This window comes from Marmota flaviventris, chromosome 8 (genome assembly GCF_047511675.1).
Source record: "Marmota flaviventris isolate mMarFla1 chromosome 8, mMarFla1.hap1, whole genome shotgun sequence".
Classification (NCBI taxonomy): domain Eukaryota; kingdom Metazoa; phylum Chordata; class Mammalia; order Rodentia; family Sciuridae; genus Marmota; species Marmota flaviventris.
This window is the reverse complement of record NC_092505.1, coordinates 41488460-41511778: the sequence shown is the minus strand read 5'-3', so window position 1 is coordinate 41511778 and position 23319 is coordinate 41488460. Positions and strand designations below refer to the sequence as shown.

The window sequence follows — 23319 nt, the reverse complement described above, 5'->3', positions numbered from 1 at the left end:
ACTGGCATGTCCTTAAATGATTTTTTTTTTTTTTTTTGGTACTAGGGATTGAACCCAGTGGCACTTAACCACTGAGCCACAACCCCAAACTCCTTTCTGTTTTTTATTTAGAGACAGTTGTCTCGCTGAGTTGCTTAGGACCTCGCTAAGTTGCTGAGACCGGCTTTGAACTTGCCATCCCCCAGCTTTAGGCTCCTGACTGCTGGGATTACAGGCATGCACCACTGTGCCCAGCTCTTAAATTTATTTCTGCAGTGTCTGTCAAGAACTCCACTTGTCCTGAGTTGAGGTCCCTGCCCCCCATCACGGTGGAACTCCCTAGATCACTTCTGGTGCAACCCCCTCATTTGAAATACATAAAAGGAGAGACACCTAAGAGAGCGGTATAGCATCACACACCAACTTGTCATCAGACCATTTGGTGAATTACATCCTGAGAGTGACAGGTCAGGAACTTCTGACTCTGTCCTAGTAGCTTTAGCTCAGCTCCATAGCCATGCTTGATGTGGCCCACTTTGAAACTGCCTGCTGCCAGGGGCACTCACCTTGAACAAATTCTGAACTCTGGACAGTTCCTCACCTGGAACAAGTTCTGTGGCTGGAACCCGGAATCATATCTGACCATGTAAAGATGACTGTTTGCATTTGTGTCTGCTCTCTGCCTTTGCTCCTAGTAGGGCTTCTTGAAACCCTGTGCTTGCTTAACTTTTTCAGTTTTTCTGTAACCTATATATTTTTGTGTAAAGTGTGATGTGACTTGAATGTTGTAGATATTGATAATTAAGATTGGAATGAAATAAATGAACTTTTGAATGCCCTGCTCACAGCTACCAAGGGAACCATGAAAATTCAGTGAATTAAAGCCAATAAAATTGATGTAGCCTGTGAATTTATTGTTATTCTATAAATTCTGACATTGTGGAAAGACACAAACTTATCTGGTCTACTTTAATGGCATAGATTGCTCATGATATGGGCAAATTCAGTATTTCCAAAGTTGACTATAAATTCCAAAGATCAAGTTTTCAGTTGAAAAAAAAATTTTGTTGTTGTTGTATCTCAACAACTGCCTTTCATATAGAATTTTTTTTTAAGTGACTGACTATTCTCTACCTTTTTGGGTGGTGGTGGTGGTACGGGAGATTGAACCCATCAATATTCTACCATTGAGCTACATTCTCATCCCCTTTTTATTTTTTCTTTTGAGACAGGGTCTCACCAAATTGGTGAGGCTCATCTTGAACTTGAGATCCTCTGAGCTGCTGGGATTACAGGTATGCATCACTGCACCCAGCAGTGCCTAGCTATTCTCTCTATATATCACCACCTAAATTCTTACCATATAACTTGAAAAGTATCTGTTTAAGTGCTTGTGTCCCCAACTATACTATCAGCTCCATAAAAGCAATGACCATGCTGCATTCATTATTATTTCCTCAGCATTAGCACAGCATTCCCCAGCATCTTGGCATATAACAGTGCTCAGAAAATGCATGTAAATGTAACTAAACTGACAGGAAATAGTGCACTGGACTGCCTTCCAAACAGAGGGAAACAACAGAGGGGTGAGAATTACAGGGACTAAGGCTACTAGCTCCACAGACAGCTAGGAACAAATTCTATTAGAAAATTCTAGATGAAGAAATTTTCTAAAAGACACACATGATAAATCCAGTTCTTTATGATGTGGGACTGTGATGTTGTTGCGTAATAAGAAATACATACTTGGTCTCTGTCCTTGGTTTTGAGCACACAGAAGTTGAAATCTTTGGGAACTCCAAAGTAGTAAGTATCTTTTTTTTTATGCTAATGAGATGATTGGTGGCTACAGACTCCAGGATACCCTCTGGATAGGGGTCTAGTTGCCAGGGGAACAAACCATGTGGTCAGAGGTTGGAACTTTCAGTTCCACTACCCATCCATCTCTGGGGAGACAGGAGTTCAAAGTTGCATGTATCAACAATGGCCAATGAGTTAATCAATCATGCCTACATAATAAAGCATCCATAAGAACCCAAAAGGGAGGGGTTTGGAGTGCTTCCAGACTGCTGAGTATGTGGAGATTCTTATAGTAGTGAGAGGTCCTGGAAACTCTTGCATCTTCCCACATGCCCTGCCCTGTGCATCTCTTCCACCTCCCTTTGCTTTTCTATCCTTTGTAATATTCTTCCTAATAAACTGCACATGTTAAGTAAGGTGTCTTCCTGAGTTCTGTGAGTCCTCCTAGTAAATTAATCAAGTAAGGGGTCATGGGAATCCCAATTTATAGCCAGTCAGTCAGAAGCACAGGTAACAATCTAGGGCTTGTGATCAGCATCTGAAGTGGGAGCAGTTTCGTGAACTGAGTCCTTAACCCCAGGAATATGACACTAACCACAGCAGACAATGGAAAATTGAGTTAAACTGAAGTTGGTGTCCAACTGCTTGCTTTATATGTGAAGGAACCTCCCCAATATGTTTTTATGACAAAGCAATTTGTTTTTTTCTTATATCTTCTTGGAGTAACATGTTTGTGTACCAAAATGTTATTAGGCAGAAGAAAACAGGAATGTTAACCAATGTGTCTCCACATTTGGGTAAGCCAGTATACTTTCCAGATGTTTGTGCCAAACTGGTGGTGTTATTAGTATTTTATCTATATCAGATTTCTGTTAATATGTCTTATAAATGCAAGACTATGGAGCAGATTAAGATTAGACATAAGCACCTGCTGATGAATCACAGTACTTAATTCTTCTCAGAACATTTATTGACAAAACCATTTATAAAAGCAGAAGATGTGGATATGCATCAAACCAAGCAAATAATTCTAATGAATAGATTTTGATGCATTCACTTATGAGGGAAATAATGTGGCTGATGGGAAATGATTAGGCAATATCAACATAATCAAAACTTCAATAAATAAGCTGTAGTATTAATAAATTTACATTATTTCTGCCTACTGCTTATAAATCCTGCACATAAACATGATCTGTTATATTCACTTGCCAAAGCTATTTCTATTAGTCTTCTATTAGCTACCATTTATGCTACATACATACTACTAACATCAGTGGCTGTCAAGATTATGACTTTTAGACCTAAACCTCATCTACTATTTGGGGAATCTATTTTAACAATTTCATTGGCTATAAAGGTAAACTTACATGTATATAAAAACATATACATGCTTTCTTTTGTCAGCTTTAAAAGAAAACACACATATGCCTTGTGACACATGTGCACCTGAGCATACACAACCCCCATGTACTCTGAAATTCACGTTTAAGAATATATTCTGTTATCCAGGATATGAAAATCATTTTAAATTATAACCTTGAACATCAGACCATTTCTAGGGAAGGATAAAAATATAAGTATTTTACAACTTAAATTAATATGATTCTAAAACTAAAATTCTGACTTCCTAACATTTGACATGGAAAATAAATGTGTTGGGGTGAAAAGGGCTTGATCAGTGCCCCCTCCTGTCTAAAAACTGCACACATGCAGGCCAGCCCAAGCTCTTCTTCCATATCACTAGGGAGGGAAATTTCTCTCTCTGTACTTGTTTAGACAATTTAGGCCACTTTAGCTTAGCCTAAATCCTATCTGCTTCAACACCCTACTCATTCCCATACATCCAGTCCTTGAGGTGTGGCATACAAAGGACCACTCAGTCCCTTTTAGATTAAGAACTTAACTATATCACTCACAATACATGAAAATAAAGAAAACTATTTTTTCTGTAGCTTTCATTCAAATCAAGTTGCTTCACAAGGTCTGTAGACTGAGCTTTCAGCTTCTCAAGCACATTTCATATTAAAATTGCCATAATGTAATCCTGTGCCAGCTGAATAAAACATACAAGTGTGCCGATCTGCCTGAAAAATACTTAAAATGTGATTCTTACAGAAGGCAAAGACAACACGTAGAAAATTTATATGAAACATAAAAAAAAAAATGCCTATAACCTGCTAAGCAATTGTCTTAGATGGAAATCTATACTCTGACAATAAGAAATCCAATGGCATCCTTTGGTCTCTTACTGTCCATGATGACCCTTCATCTTGTGAACAGTTGCCAGAAGTCCCTCAGATAAGAGCAGCTACAATCCCTTATAAACTTTTATGAGGCACAGACGGAAGCAGACAAGCACATGATTCCATCTGATAGCAAAGATTCTGCCACACCAAACTAATGCAACAGTAGATCTAAGAGAGTTGGCTTTAAGGGATTTTGGTCATTTCTCATTTCCTGGTTTGCACTAATCAAGTGGCAAAATGTACTTCTTCAAAAGTTAATAAAATTTTTGTTATTCCTCTGACATTCATGAAAAAGAAAGTATTGTTTTAATTATTCTCCTGAACAGGCAGGAAGAACAGACTTCATAAGCTAAGAAATATAAAAGCTTGATGATTTTAGACAACCATTTATTTTCATAAATATATCAGGTAGAGAGAGTATTTGGATCATTCCAATGCTATATAGATTTCAATTAAAAACCCACAGTGGTGCTGGTTGTATAACTTGGGGTTCAATCTCCAAAACCAGAAACACCCATAGGGTAACTAAAATTTTTCCAAAGTACTATAATAAGTAATGATAATAATAATTTCTGTAGTCATTTTCATCATGTATATTTTTCCTAATGTAAAGTTCTCCTTACCACAAAAATCTGCCAGTCATCACATTCACAAGGGTTGTCTGGCCCAAGTTGAGAAAGACTAGAAATATATAGGCAGTGGCATCTTTAACATAATACCTAAACTGGTATACTTCCAGGGTTAGGTGAGAAATTTGATGCCAATCTCTCCCTCAGGTCAAAGTTGGAAATGAAAGACACACATAAGAGGCAATTCTGTGACCCTATCTTTAAACCAAACAAATTCCAGAAGTGGTTTTGGAACTGATGCTAGGGCAGACTACTATACATTATTATGATGACCACATAAAACTGCACATACAACAAACAAAGACTTTTGGTTTCTGGTCTGGCATGTAAATAGTCATTCCATGCTCACATGAAGAATGTTGAAGTGAAAAATCAACAACACTTCTTAGCTCCATCCAAGAATTAGGGCAAGGGCAAACTGTTGTCCCCCAAACTAGAAAAAGACAGAGAGGTTGGTACAGAAAATCACATCTTATTGGAGCATAAGTGTGGGAGCAGATACTGTGGCTTCTGGAGTCAGAATGGGGTAGGAAAATTTAAAACTGTCATTGACAAATTGATGAAGGTTCATCATAGACAAATTTGAAAGTTAAAAATTCCAGGGGGTTCAGTCTTTGGAGGGTTCCCACACTTCTGGAGTTTAGCCCCCTTCCCCCTGAGAACCACCGTGTTCTTACTGTAAAGATCAGAGAAAAAAATATCTCCTGTTTCTACCTGGGGAAGGGGGAAAGTAGACATTTTAAAACATGCCCACAGCATTTTGTTCTTCTCAAAAACACATGATAAATTCTGTTTTCCCCCAAATCCATAAACTGAAGTATAACTCTCAGTATCTCAAAATGTGACATCATTTGGAAATTGTCTTCGCAGTTGTAATTAACAGGATAAGTTAGGATAAGGTCACACTGGGGCAGGGTTGGTCCTTAATCCAATATGACAATGTCCTTATAAGAAGAGAAAATGACACAGACACACACAGGGGGAATTCTGGTTTAGATGAAGGCCAAGATCAGTGTGGTGCTTCTCAGAGTCTAGGGGTGCCAGATTGCAGCAATCCACCAGAAGCTGGGGGAGAGGCACAGAACAGAACTTCCTTGCAGCCTTGGGTAGGAAACAATCCTGCCAACAACTTGATCTCATACTTGCAGCATCCAGAACTGAGAAACCATAAGTTTCTGTTGTTTAAGTCATCCAGTTTGAGGTACTTTGTTAAGGCAGCCTGAGCAAACTAATACACCTGCCCTCGGGGAAAAGTATTTTATCAGAGTCTGAGTGGGGTTTCATCAGAGTCTAATTAACTTGGGGAAGCAAAATAGGCAACTAGAGTCCCTGTCTCACTTCAGTAGGTGGGGTAAAGGGTGTAACATATGCTTAATGGTAATAGGAAGGAAAGGAAAGAAGAAAGATTTAAAACATGTCAGTTTTCCAAAAATTAATGACAGACAACAAACCACAGATCCAAGAAACTCAAAGAACACCAAGCAGAATAAATATATAAAAAAAAATCCACCCCCAGGCATATCACATTTGAACTGCAGAAAAAGAAAATCTTAGCAGAGGCTGGTCACAGGGAAGGAGGTACATGGAATACCTTACCTACCTTACTTGTAGAGGAGCAAGGATGAAAATTACAACAGACTTCTCTTCAAAAATCATGCAAACAAGAGGTGAGTAGAATGAAATATTTCAAGTATTTAAAGAAAAGAAACAATACCCCATCACCCTAGAATTTTGCATCCAGCAAAACTATCTCTCAAAAGTGAAGAAAAATTGGAAGGAATGTGCTGCTGTTAGACCTGCCTTGCAAGAAATGTGCCTTACAAGAAGGAAAGTGATATAGAGCAGAACCTTGAATCTACATAAAGAAATGAAGAGGATTAGAGAAGGCATAGTGAACATTAAAAAAATCTTTCATTTTTCTTATTATTAACTGACCTACTAGATAATGGTTTGTTTGAAAGAATAGCAATAATGCATCCAGTGATTGTACATGGAAAAGTGAAATGAATGACAGTTATAAGGGATGGCAGGGAAGAATTAAGAAGACTCTATTATAAGATATTTGTACTACCCATGAAATGCTACAGTAGTATTTGTAATTGAACTTGGATGAATTATAATGTGTACTTCTAACAAAGAACAAGCACTAAAAAGGTTAAAAAAAGTGTAAGCTTTTATGTTGAGATTAAAAAATGGATTCATAGAAAATGTCCAACTGAAACCAAAGAAGGCAGATAATGAGTAAAAGAAAAAGAGAGACAAAACACACTAGCAATGAATAGAAAAGAGTAACATACATAACAGTATGTATGACACAGGATACCTTAAAACATGTCCTTTGCATTGCAAAATAGGGTAATATATTTGGAAATACTATTTAAGTAAAAATAAAGCAAATATTTTGAAATTTTAATATATAGCACTTACATGCCAGTTTTCATTGTATCAGAAATTTGAAAAGCAAAGAACCCTTCCAAAGTACCAACAACTACTCTCATTTTTATTATTAACTCAAACTAATTTATGGGGGAAAAGAACAAAGTGATCATTAAGCTATCCATGTTTCTACATATTCTCTTTCTATTATTCAATCACACAAACAGTATGTGGCATACTATTAAATGTTACATATTTTTCCAATGTAAATTTATTTTTAAATTCACATTGCTATGTTTGCCAACTTGGTATTCAATTAAGTTTACATATTAGGGGCCATCTTTCCATAACTCCCCTTTTAAAAATAGCTTTTTCTATTATAAATGTTAATATAGATATTTTAGTATTACTTTTTAATTTCAAAGTATTTCCTTAAAAAATATTTTCCAAAATGGAATCACTGGATCAAAGCACATAGCTTTATAACTTTTTAAAAATAGGTAAATTGCTCTCAAGAAAACAAAATGGACAGAGGGAGGAACATGTATTCAGAGGAGGAATGACAATATGTATCCTAAGAGCAAGTAGTTCAGAACTGCTGAGGAACAAAGGAGAAAAGGATGGAAGACAATGAAGCTGGACAAGCAGGCCTGAACCAATCAAGAAGGACCTGTGCAGTTCCTTAGCCCATTTATTGATTGGGTTATTTGTTTTTTTGGTGTTAAGTTTTTGCAAATCAAAACTACTCTAATATTTATATATCCTGGAGACTAGTGCTCTATCTGAGGTATATGTGGTAAAGATTTTTTCCCATTCTGTAGGCTCTCTCATTACGTTATTGATTGTTTCCTTTGCCGAGAATAAGTTTTTTTAGTTTGAATCCATTCCATTTATTGGTTCTTATTTTATTTCTTGTGCTTTAGGAGCCTTATTAAGGAAGTCAGGTCCTAAACCAACATGATGAAGGTTTGGGCCTACTTTTTCTTCTGTTAGGCACAAGGTCTCTGTTCTAGTGTCTAAGTCTTTGATACACTTTTGAATTGATTTTTGTGCAGGATGACAGAGGTTTAATTTCATTTTACTACCTGTGGATTTCCAGTTTTCCCAGCACCATTTGTTAAACCGGCTATCTTTTCTCCAGTATATGTTTCTGGTGTCTCTGTCTAGCATGAGATAACCATATTTATGTGGGTTAGTCTCTGTGTCTTCTATTTTGTATCATTGGTCTACATAGTCACGTAGACCAATGATACAAAATAGAAGGTACCAATACCATGCCATTTTTGTTACTATTGCTCTAATACTATAGTTTAAAGTCTGGTATTGTGATGCCTCTTGCTTCACTCTTCTTGCTGTAGATAGCTTTGGTTATTCTGGGTCTCTTATTTATAGAAGAAAAAAATACAATTTAATCAACAAACATATGAAGAAGTGTTCACCATCTGTAGCAATTAGAGAAATGCAAAACAAAACTACTCTAAAATTTCATCTCACTCTAGTCAGCATGGCAATTATCAAGACTACAAGCAATAATAAGTATTGGTGAGAATGTGGGGAAAAAGGTACACTCATACATTGCTGGTAGGACTGCAAACTGGTGCAACTACTGTGGAAAGCAGTATGGAGATTCCTCAGAAAACTTGGAATGGAAACTTCATTTGACCCAGCTATCCTACTCCTTAGTTTATACCCAAAGGACTTAAATCAGCATACTACAGTGATGCAGCCACATCAATGTTTATAGCAGCTCAATTCACAGTAGCTAACTATAGACCAACCTAGATTCCCTTAAACAAACGAATGGATAAAGAAAATGTGGTACATATACACAATGGAATATTATTCAGCCTTAAAGAAGAATGAAATTATGGCATTTGAAGGCAAATGGGTAAGACTAGAGAGTATCATGCTAAGTGAAATAAACTAATCCCAAAAAACTGAAAGCCGAATGTTTTCTCTGATAAGCAGATGCTAATCCATAGTAGGGTGGGGAGTAGGGAAGAATGAAGGAACTTTTTTGTGTAGAGGGTAGTGAGGGGAGAGGTGGGGGTTTGGGGATGGAAGGATGGTAGAATGAGACAAGACATTATTACCCTATATACATGTATGATTACACTACTGGAGTGACTCTGCACCATGTACAGCCAGAGGAAGAAGTTGTGTTCCATTTGTGTACAATATGTCAAAATGCATTCTATTGTCATGTATATCTAATTAGAATAAAAAAAAAGGAAGGGCCTGTACAACAAGAGTTTGGATCTCACTTTGGGTAATAGGAAATGAAAGAACTGTGAGAAGGGAGGGGGACATTATCATTATTTGTTTGTTGAAAACGGAAACAGCAGCATTAGTAAGGCTGGATGGGAAACCAGCTACAAAAACCAGGAGAGATGCTGAGTGCTTGAAACTGGACACTGTGGGTGTAGACAAGAGGAGGATTCACATGTGAGAGATACAGAAAAGACAGTTTATAGATTTTGAGGAGTGGCTCTATGTGGTGTGGCTGAGAAGGCTAAGTAGCAATGAGTCAAGAAAGTGAAAATATGATCATCACTTTTGGCACTGAAGACACTGATCATCACTCGCTCAAGACACACTAGAATTGCCAGCTTACTCCTCCATTAGAATGTCAATGCTCTAAAGGCAGAGCCTTTATTCACCTTTTTATCTCCCACGCCAGCCATAGTACTTAGTATGCTGTGGTTATTCCCAAATTAAATAAAATAGATGGGTAGATGACACCATTTACTAAGACATAAAATAAAGGAGAGGAGACAGGTTTGGGTTAGGAAAACTGATTACGAACATGAATCTCACAATAAATAACTACTAAATAAAGGAATCAAGAAATAAATGCATATACACAAGGTGGAACGAGGAGGGAGAATTAGATGATGTTAGGTAGAATTTCAGCTTCTAATAAAATACTAACAAAAATCTGATACCTACAAGGAAAACTGAGCAAGCTGACAATCACCTTGGCCACTGAAGGCACTCATTGAAGAAGGAATGTGTTTTAATATGTTAATGTTCATGAACATTTATAATGTTACAATCTTTCATCTTAATTTCGAAATATTTAACACAGAGGGGTGATATCTTAAAAATGTTCCTTCCATTCAAAAAGATCCACAGTAATACTGACAGATTAAACTAAATTCCAGTGTATAACCATTTCCATAATCTATATTTTGCTTTTTGGCAAAGTTACTCATTTTCTTAGCAAAGTTCAATGTTTATTGTGTTTTGATTAAAGACTTAAAAATACAATGTGACATTTTATGTGTTTTTTTTCCCCTTCAAAAATATAGTAATACATATCTCAGAGGCCTCTAGGACTTTGTTAACAAAGGCTAAACTGACATTACCAGGAATATCACACTGATAATATTTTGAATATAAATATATTTGCAAGTTCTCTTTATTCCTATACAGCTCCAGGCCTCACAAAACACATCAGCATCCTTTTGTATTATCCTTTAGGCATGCCCACTGCACAACAGGCATGCATCTGGATGTGAGAATATCCAAACTGTAAGAATTGGTGGCCAGCGGGAGCAAGGGAGTGGGGGGTGGAGTAGGCCTCTGTTCAGCAGCTGTCCAAAGGACAGAACTGGAAGAGGATGCAAATCCTTTCTCCCAAGCTGTTGGCCTCAATTCAAGCAAGTAATTTGTTTCTGGAGGATTAACCACATCTCCCTGCAAAACTATTTAATCTTTCCATATACAGATGCCACCAATACTTCAAGTCATTCTGGTGATGAAATTATTATATAACAAAGATAACTTAAAGAAATTGGATAAAGAAACAAATATATACATATGAATTTAACTGGATGATTTGTTACTTTAAAAATGTTGTTAACAAAATGAAAAACTACTCCCTCAAAAATAACTTGATATAAATGTTAAATCAAATATGCACAAACTGTATATACAGGAATGAGATCTTATTCACTCAAGCTTTGGGGGCAAGAACAACAAAAAAGCAACATTCGGATATGACATGTTCTTATAAGTGGTTAATTAGATGATGTTAGGTAGAATTTGAACTTCTAATAAAATACTAAAATATCTGACATCGACAAGGAAAACTGACCAAGCTGACAATCATCTTGGCCACTGAAGGCACTCATTGAAGAAGGAATGTGTTTTAATATATTAATGTTCATGAACATTTATAATGTTACAATCTTTCATCTTAATTTTGAAATGTTATTTAACACAGAGGGTTGATATCTTAAAAATGTTCCTTCCATTCAAAAAGATCAAAATAACTCAAAATAACTTTTCTTTCATTTTCCCTACTTTCCAGAATGCTAGTATAGACGTTTCATGGGGGAAAAAACCTGGAGCTTTAAAAAAAAAAATCTATTGCTTAAGAAAAGAAAAGAAAGAAAGAAAGAAAGAAAGGCAGGCAAAAATAGTGTAAAGTTGGCTGCCTTCGAAAGCTGTGAGGCTGGGCCAAATACCTATTTTTTAATGTTCTTTTGTTCCTACATCTTTTCTCATACCTCCTTAGTTTTCCCAGTGCCTGACAAGACTTTAATCCTTTAGGTTAGTCAACAAATACAGTGTTGGGTCCCAGAAAATGATACCCCCAAACTGGGTGCTTTGACATGCTGAGAGGCCCTATAACCTACCTCAGATCCCAGGTTCCTCCTATGTTCTGTGTCTCCCCTTCTATTGCATTTCCCCCTTTTCTGCCTAAAGTCCAGCCCACCAAGGAGAAACAATCTCCTCTTGCTTCCTGACTCTTCATTAACTGAAGTCACATCTTGGGAAGGGACGGAAGTCTGTCAACACACCTAAATGGACTTCTAGAGAAATTGTCCTCCACTTTGGTCCCATAGGTAATCCTTGACATACTACTGTCCACTCTGTGGGCCAAACAGATTTTGTTCCAGGCCTCTGTCTATTCTCCAAACCCACCAAGTACCCCTAAAAATCATTTTACTATTCCCCTAAAAATGTTCCTCATTCTGTCCTTTCCCCATAGGAAAAAAAAGGCATATATTTTTCTAAATAACGTTGAGTCTTTGTCAGAGAATAGCTCTGAAAACAAGAAAGCAAAAACAACTTCTTTCTTTACTTCCTCTGAACTCAACCTTCTTTATTTCTCTCCCTTAATCCAGAATTCAATATATTACTAGTATTATATATTTACACTATAGGTAAACAGGCTTTAATAGGTTAGGTTGAGATACAATTATTTACTGGGTTTTTTGTTTGTTTGTTTTTTGGTGCTGGGCTTTGAACCCAGGGTCTCTCTCATACATGTTTGGGAAGCACTTTACCACTGAGCTATATCCCCAGCCTTAAAATACTTTTAACCTAAAAATTATAGAAAGGCCAAACATCAAATTGAAAAAACAAACTTAAAGCATAATCTGAATTGATGTTTGACTCCTGTATTAGACACAAAGTAAGAGGATAAAGTCTGATGAATTCAGGAACCAGGGCTTTCAAAGCAGAATGAGGTCTTTGACATCTGGAGGTGGATTAACAGAACATGAACTCTTTTTTAAAGTGTAGCTAAAGTATCAATCTGGTTAATTCAAGGCTCTTTACTTCTGTTAGGCAAAAAGCAATGCTGGAGATTTGGCTGCTGTCAGAGTGAAGTCATTCTAGGTCACCCTGCTTTTTATGGGGAGGGAAGCAGAGGGCTCTGGGTGTACTGCTTCTTTCCCAGGAATGTCAGAGAAGGCTGCTGCAGCTGAACTGATATCACAGGAGAGGATTCATGTGACAACTTAATTTGGAGTAACTATCCAGGTTTAGGGTTACTTTAGGGATATAAAATATATTTGCTTCTTAAGTATAAGAATTTTGTGGTTTGCTAGTGAACAAAACAACTTTCGCAGTATTCTTAAAGGGTCTCATCTAATTAGAATCTTTTAAATCTAGGTATAGGTAATAACCAAGAAAGTCTTTCCATTGAACACCTCTATCCTTCTGTTATTTGTCATTTTTATTACTGAGAAGCTTAAGCAGCAATCATGACACCACAAGCAAATGACTATAATGATATTTACATTACCTAATATTGATAATTTTTTTTCTAAAAAAATGATATCTGGTCACCACCATGACTATACTTCCTTGCATTTGAGAAAATGCCAAGTTCAAAGTTGAGCTTCCTTTGTTCTGCCAGCACGAGTCTCTTTAGGCAGGATGGTTGGGGAAAAGACTTGGTTAAAATAAATTATCCTAGAGAAGAGCTTAACACTGGACAAAGCATGGGTAAGGGACAGATGGAATTTGGCCATGGGAACAGAGGGGGCCAGGACCTGGAGAAAGAGCAGGGAAATACTCTTCCTGGATGCTGGGTGCTTCTCTCCTCTTCTATCAGTTCAGTCTCCGACTTTTCTCTGGTCTCCCCTACTCAGTTCTCCGCCATTCTCTTTCCAACTCTCTCCCTTCCCTTCTACCCCCAACCCCAATTCTACAATATCTCCATCAGCTAATCCTAGAAGTAGACAGGGGCCCAAACTCATTCTGAGAGCAATACAAATAATGAATAGAAATTAAAATAAAAAATGTCTTAGCCTCAGTAATAATCTGAGAACTTGAAATCCAAACAGATACTTTGAAAAGGTCTTGAACTGGGGTAGAATGACATATGCAGTCAGACTGCTTTTTACCTACACATTTGCTTGACTCTAAATTTAAATGCAGCACAGCTTGCTCAAGATGTAAATGACTAAACTTTCCAAAAATTATCCTGATCAACAGAATTACTGGTATTTTGATATTTAAAAGTAGCACAGAATACTAAAATAACTAAAATTGATATTATAATTGCTAAAGTAAGTAAATAAGGAGTGTATATTATAATGAAACCTAAGATTTTTATGTCTAATATGAAAATAACATCTTCAGATATTACACTTAAGATTAGGAAAGTTTGCCGGGGGCAGTGGTGCATGCCTAAGATCCCAAAGGTTTGGGAGACAGAGGCAGGAGAATGGTGAATTCAAAGCCATCCTCAACAAAAGTAAGGTGCCAAGCAATTCAGTGAGACCCTGTTTCTAAATAAAATACAAAATAGGAATAGGGATGTGGATCAGTGGTTGAGTGCCCCTGAGTTCAATCCCTTGTACTCAAAAAAAAAAAAAGATTAAGAAAGTTAGTGTTCAACTTTAAGTGTGCATTAAAATATCCCCACCCTCAATCATTCTGTGGTGTTTTTGAAATTTCAAAAGCCTCTCTGGTTATGCTAATACATATTTATACTAATTTAGAGGATGTTACACATTATTACAATGAACTCCCAATGTACTCCACTTAGTCAGTAAAAATTTAAGATCCCACATGCAAAGCTCTTTGCCTAATAATTTCATCATCTCCTAGGATTTGTTTTTATTTGGTAAGTTCTACAGTAACAGGTGAAAAACACATTTAAACTTTCTTTCCCTACCATTAGGAAGTTATTCAGCACTAAACATATCAAGTGAGAGTTTAAAAATAATAGATTTAGAGGTGGGCTTGGAACTATATATTTTTTAAAAGTAAAGCTATTCATTTACCACAAAGAATAAGGAACAGGCAGGAGTGAAGCTAAGGTTGAAAAGGGAATAATTATATGATCATCAAATTCTTCCTGAAGCATGTCCTCAAAAATGGATTCATTGTTTTCATTTACATTGATGAGAACTTATTACACATGCTCACCTTCAAGTGGAAAGAGAATATAACTGGCGATACCTATTTTGAGACCATGAACAAATTAATCTATGTAATAGTTACTCTGATATTAAAAATCATGAGCTAATTATACTATTTAGATACTTTGAATATTATCTTAACTTCAGTTTATTTGCTTTTATTTCTCATCTACATATTATGAAAAGCTAAAGTTTATTAACATACCTGGGGTCAAGAAGACTCCTCAAAAATTTGAAAAGTAAAACCTGGTTCTGAAGAGAAAAACAATAAAAAAATATAATTAAGTACTAAAATGAATTTTCCAAATTATGAACTACTCTAGACAGCCTCTTAAAAATACACATATATGCTTAACATTCTGTTAAGCCTCTATACATATCTTCCCATTTCATTAAGCCTCTATGAGGTTCTAAGAAATTCTAAAGAATCATCTGGAGGTCCTTTATGTCCTTCCAACAGTTCAAATCATTGTCACACATTCAATTTTGAGTGCAAAAGAGATACAACTTGTTATCTCAAAAAAAAAAAAAAAAAAAAAAAAAGATTCCTACTAAGAAAAACTCCTGAGCTGTTCCCAGAATGAGGCCCTCCAAATGGCAGGTGTTTGAATTGCTCTGCTCCTGGCACTGATAGGTTTCAAACGGCCTTACCTGTATTCCTTGTGTCAACAGGCTGCTGGGAATTAGTTTATTTAGGTAGGGTGGGAGTTTGAGGCCCAAATTAACAAACACCATCAAGACAAATTCACTGTTGATATAATAGTCATTCATACAATACATATTCATTGTTGATACACTGTTGATACATTAGATATAGCAATCAAATTGCAATGTGTCTGCAATCAATATGCCATAAAATCTGGGTTCTGCTTCTGACACTCATTAGCTATATGACTTTGTGTTAGCATTCAATTTCCTTATGAGGAAGCAGAGAGCAGAGAGACAACAATATCTTCTCTGCCTTCTGCACAGGGTAGTAGTGAGAATTAAATGAGATAAATCATCTTATACCACATGTTTCTAAGTTTTGGGGAACCTAAATAAAAATTATACATGCTTAGTTTTTCATCTTTTTTTTTTATGACACACTCAACCTTCATCTGTAAGAAGGAGGAGACTTCCAAAGTGAAAATAATTAATGTCATATAGAATATAATTTTAAAAATATATTTCAGTCTTGGGGCTGGGGTCATGGCTCAGTGGTAGAGCGCTCGCCTTGCAAGTGCAAGGCTCTGGGTTCGATCCTTAGCACCACATAAAAATAAATAAATAAAGTTAGCGTGTACAACTACAAAAAAGGTAAATATTTAATTTATTAATTATATAATTTATATATTATTTTTATATATTTATTTATTTATTTATTTATTTCAGTCTTTAAGAAGATTGACACACCAGGTGCGATGTGTAATCCCAGCTACTTGGGAGGCTGAGGCACAAAGATCACCAGTTTGATGCCAGTCTGGGTAACTTAGGGAGACCCTGTCTCAAAATAATTTTTTTTTTAAAAAGTGCTGGGGATATAGCTCAATGGTAGAGTGCTTGTCTAGTATGTTTAAGGCCCGGGATTCGATCATCATTCTGCAAAAAATAAAAAATTTTTAAAAAACCCAAACCTGACACATATATACTTACTAGTCTTTATCAGTCTTTGATTTCCTATCTTTTCTCCATCACTTTGCTTTATTTTACATGACTTTCCTCCTGGTTATAAATAACTTAACATTTTTACTTATTTTCTTTTCAAGAATTCTGAAAACTATTAGACAGAGGCACATTGCTTCTCATCAGAAGTAAAGGTACTTTATAAGATCTGTGTAGAATATACAATCAATAAAACTCTAGAATAAAATTTCTTTAAAAGAATACTCAGCAAATGGGCCATGGTCAAATAGACACTTTTTTTTCTTATCCATTACACTTCAGCTTTTATATATTTACGTAATGAATGACATTATATTTGATTATTAGGCCTCTCCATTTCTTAATATCCTTATAGACAGAATACAGGAAAAAGAAATCCTGAAACTGATAATATTACATTTTAAAGGGCAATGATGACAGTACCATCAAAACAAGTAAGATTTACCAGATTTTTAAAGGGTAGAGAAGCTCTGGGGATTGGGAATGGTGTGAGCAGAAGTATCTGTCTTCCCAGCCCCCAAAAGACTGGTTATAATGTGTTGTTATGGTTTGGATGTGAGGTGTTCCCCAAAAGCTCACGTGTAAGACAATACAAGAAGGTTCATAGGAGAAATGATTGGGTTGTAAGAATCTTAACCCAATCAGTGATTTAATCCTCTGATAGGGATTAACTGAGTGGTAACTGAAGTGGTAGGGTGTGGCTGGAGAAGGTGGGTATTAAGGTGTGGGTTAGGTGTATATATTTGTATTTGGAGTAGAGTCTCTGCTTCTGCTTCACCGTGATGTGAGCTGCTTCCCTCTGCCACACTCTCCCACCATGATGTCAGACTCACCACAAACCCTGTGGAATGGAGCCGGCTTCTATGGACTAAGACCTCTGAAACTGTGAGCCCTCAAATAAACTCTTCTTCCTTTATACTTGTTCTGGTCATATCCTTTAATCATGGCAGCAAAAAAAACTGACTAAAACACCTGTCCCTCTATGTACTTTCTCAATATCCTGGGCAGTACGCTATCATCATTCCAGTCAAACGAATCTGTAATTGCTTTTCAGTTTATTTTCTTCCTTGGAAGCAGTGATTGTATTTATAGAAATTAAATGTTTTTGGACAAACAGAATAAATATTTGTGGAATTAACAGATGTGTCTTTGCCCGGAGTTAAAAATGGGCATAATGCTGGACAATCAAGCCTTATATCTGGGAATTGTTTTTAAATTGTCTCATTATATTCAATTAATTTCAAAGTGCTATACATTTTACTTCATCTGGAATCTGTCCTCTTCACTACTAATGACTTTGTCCTGGTCCTCACATCTTTTGCCTAGACCTTTTGCTTTTTAATTGTTCTCTCTGTTCCATTTGCTCTCCTTGCCACTCCACTCTCCACACTGTAAGCCAGAGTTAATTTTCTACAAAATGGATCTAATGATGCCATCCTTTGCCTAAACACATAGAAAGTAAGTATAAATTTCTTAGTATTACATATGATATCAGGCCCAAAGCTAGATTTTCAGCCTCTGTAATTTTAACTTATCTCTTCCAACGTGTCTCTAGCCCACCGTTGCTCTCCACGTATCACACCTCACACAGATCTGACATACTCTGAACACACAGGCTGCTTTATTCCTTTAAGTCTTCGCATGCCCAGATCACTTTATCAAAGCCATTTCCCATTCTGTTTGGAAAACTATTATCGATTATTCGAGACCCAATTCAGATAGTTTTGGGAATCCTTGTCTGACTTTCTCATAGTCCATCAATCTCTTCTTTAAGGTAGCTCTTATACCATTATATTATAGTTATGTAAATGCTTCTCTGTTCCATAGAAAATATTAAAGGAAAGGCTGTCTTCTTATTCATGTCCTCATGCACACTGAGGAACAGAGTAGAGCTGCAACATGTATTTTTTTAAATATTTATTTTTTAGTTTTAAGTGGACACAATATCTTTATTTTACATTTGTGTGGTACTGAGGATCGAACTCAGTGCCTCAAGCATGCTAGGTGAGCACTCTACCACTGAGTCACAACTCCAGCCCCTGCAACATGTATTTAATTTAAACCAATGACTTCCATACCTTTGTCTCCATGCCAACTATCTCCCACTCACTCATGTTCTGGTTTTTACCTTGCAGTTAATCCCCACCACTATTATTGCCCTTTGAAGATTCTGTGTTGTGTTTTATGTCCCTGTCATTGTCTATTCCTTACCTCTATCATGTGGCCATATGGTAGTGAGTAACTAAGTAAAACAAACCTAAAAGAGAATAAGATTGTGGGTCCTATAGCAAAATAAGAGGGAGAGAAGAGGGGATTTTCTATGAGTTGTGATTTTTAGAATAAGTACAGGTTACAGTTCCAAAGATGTTTCTTTGTTATGCCCAAAGACAAACTCCTTCATTTCCAGACTCAGAGATCATCACACAGCTACTCCCAAACACATACACACCCAACATAGAGATTATTATGTGGCAACTATAAACTTAAGAAATGACTACAATCAGAAGTTCTTAGGTGGAAATTCATTTCTTTCCACTATTATCTTTTTGCCCAATATATGTGTGTATATCTACCTGAAAATTTAAAAAAAATATTTTTTAGTTGTAGATGGACACAATACCTTTATTTATCTATTATTATGTGGTGCTGAGGAGCGAACTCAGCGCCTCACATGTGCCAGGCAAGTGTTCTATCACTGAGCCACAACAGGAGCTTACCTGAAGTTTTTTAATGACTACTTCAATCTGTCCAGAAAAGTGGGTAGCAACCAACTCAGCAGCTTTACAGGGCTTCAGGGATACCAGTTCCTGGAGTTAAATGAAAAGAAAAATCCATTTTTAATGGTACTTTTAAATAGAATATTCACAGATGTGAGCTATGATTACCTATTTCAATATTGTCAAAAGCTTTACATTGCTTTTCAGGAGACCTTGATTTAGCGCTGCAGTTTAAAGGGCACACTGCAAATGAGCAAATTTAGATGTGTACCTTATAATAATTCAGAGTTCAATTTAACAAAGGGTAATTCAGAGTTCTTAGAAATGAAAGCACTATAATACTATGGATTCTGGCTATGATATCTATAGGATGAACATAAAGAACAAAAGTTTCCCTGTCAATAAATTTAAACTCTTGAGCCTAAAGCAATAAAGAAATGAGAAAGAGTATGGTTGCAATTTCTTGCCTAAGAATTCTAAAACTTTATCTCTGGGCCTTGTGGATTTAAACTGGAAGAATCTTCAGAAATCAACTATAGTCTTAAGGAGACTAAAACGTCAACCACTGTTAATTAACTACTGTTAATGAGGCTTATTTTTGTCAAATCAAAGAAAGGATTTATCCTTGGATTCTAACATCTATGATTCTGCCTTCCCAGCTGTACCTTTTCGGTCTTAAAAAAAAAAAAAACACGAAAAAAAACCCACCAAAACTAAGAGTAGTCAAGAGTTGTACCATATGTATCAAATGAGTGGTATCAAATGAATAGTCAAGAGTCATGTCACATGGAAAATGCAAAGCCCAAATGGCCTCACCTTTTAGTTCTAGTGACCATTTAGGGAAGAAATAACACCAGCATTAATTAACCTCTTACAGAGAATAGAAAACTTCTTTAGGTTATTGTGTAAGGTCAGCAACATTTTGATAACTAAACATAATGGGACAATATTTAAAAAAAAGAAAAGAAAGAAAAGTGTGCATCAACCTTAATCCTGAATACTGACACAAAATTCCTGAAAGAAAAAGAAACCCAACAAAAAACACACACAAAAAAACAATATATCAGGTTTAAATTGCATTTACCTGTGGAATTTAGGGGTGGCTTAATATCAACAAAACAAACAAGAAAAAAAAAACCAGAATGATAGAAAAGGTGAAAAATTTCAAAGTCCATCCATAAAGAAATCCACAGGATGTTAAGGAACCTTCTACAAAAACCAAAAACAAACAAAAAAACCTTATAGGAAACATCAGATCAAATTTCATCATGTGAACATTTCAAAAGTACTGTTACTAGAAGCATTAATAAAAATACCAAGTTGTAGTTAGCCTTAGTAGCATATTCCTATAATCCCAGTTGCTCGGGAGGTTGAGGTAGGAGGATCAAAACCTGAAGACCAGCCTCCACTATGTAATAAGATGCTGCCTCAAAATAATAAATAAATAAATAAGTGGGCTGGGTACAGCATCCCTGGGTTCAATCCCTAGTACCCCCCACAAAGAAGTTGTAACAGTAAATCTAACAAAGGATGGAAAATTTCTACAGAGAAAAATCATAAAAACTATAGAAAGATATTGCATAAAAGATTATACCATACAATCACAGATTAGAAGACTTAATTTATTGATGCTCTTTAGCATCAATTAATTATCTTCACAATCATGGGCAGATTCAATGCAAGGCCAGCCAGAATCACAAAATTTAATTTCTTTCTTTCTTTTTTTATGGAATTTTATCAGCTGATTCCAAAATGTACTTGAAAGTATTCAAAGTTTATACTAGCCACGACCTTGTTAAAGATATAGAGATATACTATATATCTTAAAATAGTATGGTACTGATGCAGAGATAGACAAAGAGGCTAATGAAACAGAAAGACCAGAAAGCAGCCCAAGTATAGAGATCCTTGATATACTTATGACCATGTTATAATAAATGCTGCTGGGAAGACAGGACATTTGTATTTCTTAAAAATAACAGGATACTTCCAAAATTAACTAGATCCCAGTTTTATATCACATATGAAAATTGCTTTCAACTGGATTCCAGATTTAAAGATTAAAAAAAAAAAAAAAAAAGACCCAAGAGTTAGTGACAGAGCACTTCCCTAGCCCTAAGTTTCATTCATAGCACCACTATAAAACAAACAAAACAAAAGTTTTAGGTGATAATAAAGGAAGATATCTTTTTAAGTACAGGAGAATAATTGATTATACTATTTAAAAAACACTTTTCTTAAAAAGACAAAAGATTGAGGGAAAAAGTCAGTGAATGGGAGAAGATATTTGCAGTACATTTTTGAAAAAAGACTAACATCCATGATACATACAGAAATCCTACCAATCAATAAGTATAAGACATTCAATTGAAAAAAAATTGGGCAAAAGACTTCAACAGGCACATCACCAAAGAGGAAATTTAAATAGCCACTAAACAGGGAAAGGCTATCTATAGCAATTAAGAAAATGTAAACTCAAAACATAATTAGATACCATTACACATCACCAGACTCACAAAGTTTTCAAATCTGGCAAAGATATAGAGTGAATTAGAACTCTCATATTATGCTGGCATCCAGTAATATTTAAGGTATTAATTTCAATTAACTAGCAATTATATACCTTAAAGCAGAGATTATAAGTAATCATGCACCAAAATCAGCTGGAGGGCTTGTTAAAACACAGATTGCTGGGTCCCACCCCAAGAGTTTATCATTCAGGAAGTCTGAAGTCTATCAGGTTCTTAGCTGATGTTGTAATGTTTGTCTGAGACCAGACCGAGAACCACTGCCCTAGAGAAATGCATGTGGCTGTGCTCAGGAGGCATACCTAAGAATAACTGTGCACTGATTATTTTTAATAGTCAAAATCCAGAAACAACCAAAGGTCCATCAACAGTAAAATGAATAAATTGTGACATATTTATAAAAGGAAATATGATACAATAAGCAAGAAATGGTCCAAACTTCTTAAACAAAATATAAAGCAAAAATAAATCAGAAAATAGAGTATAATTTCATTTAAGTACAGTTCAAAAGCATGTAAAACAAGAACACAATTAGGGATGCATGTGGATGCAGTAACAGTATATAGAAAAGCAGGAAATTATCACAAAAACTGGGATAATGAGGATAGTGGTGGGAACAAGGAGGCAGGCGTTTGGGATCAGGAAAGAATACAAGGGAAGAGTCTAGAGTATGAGATGTACTTTAGTCTTTATTTGGACCTAGAATGTTTGCTTTTAAATTTTTTATTAAACTATATTTTATACTCTTTTCTGACTTTTTAAAAAATATTTTTAGTTGTAAATGGATCTTTCATTTTAATATTTATATGCAGTACTGAGGATGGAACCCAGGGCCTCACATATGCCAGGCAAGTGCACTACCACTGAGCCACAACTCCAGCCCCTCTTTTCTGACTTTTTAATTCAGAAAAATAAAAAGTATTTTTAAAAACCTAATGATATATCTTGTCCATATTGGGAGAACCATCTGAACTAGAGATTCTTAACCAAGAGTCCACAAACCCAATCTGTGAATGGCTTAAAAATCACTAAAACATTAAAATATTAAACTCCTAAAGGTGTCTGGGCAACCCTGAAACAACAAAAATTATTCAACAAAAACTCCATATACTTGTAATCATGGTGTTAAGAGACATGTAAAGGCTCAAGGTAAAAAAATATACATATGTAGAAAAAATAGTCAGCAGAAATAATTGTTGTGTAGCAAAAATACTTCTTGTTTCTTCAGGGTAAGTTTCTGCTGAGTAATTTGTTTGCTCATTGATTAATTCATCATGTTTCACATTATGCAGAGAGACACAGCTTCACTTCTGGATGCCTGAGTCCATGTGTTCAAACCACTGCATAATACAGATAAGAAAAAATAAAGGATTAGCCCTGCTGTGACTGTGGAGACTTGAAGAGGATGACAAAAAAGAATACAAAATGCAAAAAAAGATAAAACTCAACACTGGAGGAAGGTCTCATTGGGTTCTTTCACCAAGATCTATTTATCTTGTTAGTAGGAAGATAACTTTAAATAACATTCAATAATATATATCAATCCTATAGTTAAAAGAGTATGGCGATCATTACAGACCACACACCTCAGAACTGACTGTCCCAGCTTTCAAACCAGATGTTTCACTTTAGAAGCTCATATGTGATCTGCTTAAATGTGAAAAAGACTTCTGATCCTCAAGTAAATCAATGCAATAATATGATACCTGCCATTCCTTAGTTAGCATAAA

The 23319-nt window shown here is 35.8% G+C and overlaps 1 protein-coding gene across 1 annotated transcript in view; it reads right to left on the bottom strand.

Annotated features, from left to right (window-relative positions):
• Nucleotides 1-23319, bottom strand: part of Vps8 (VPS8 subunit of CORVET complex) — a 252940-nt gene that overhangs the window by 94842 nt on the left and 134779 nt on the right. The window contains exons 34-35 of the mRNA XM_027951524.2: nt 19062-19151; nt 14906-14952 (exon numbers count right to left, since the gene is read on the bottom strand). Of these exons, the coding sequence (XP_027807325.1) occupies nt 14906-14952; nt 19062-19151 (137 nt within the window). The remainder of the gene's footprint in view (nt 1-14905; nt 14953-19061; nt 19152-23319) is intronic.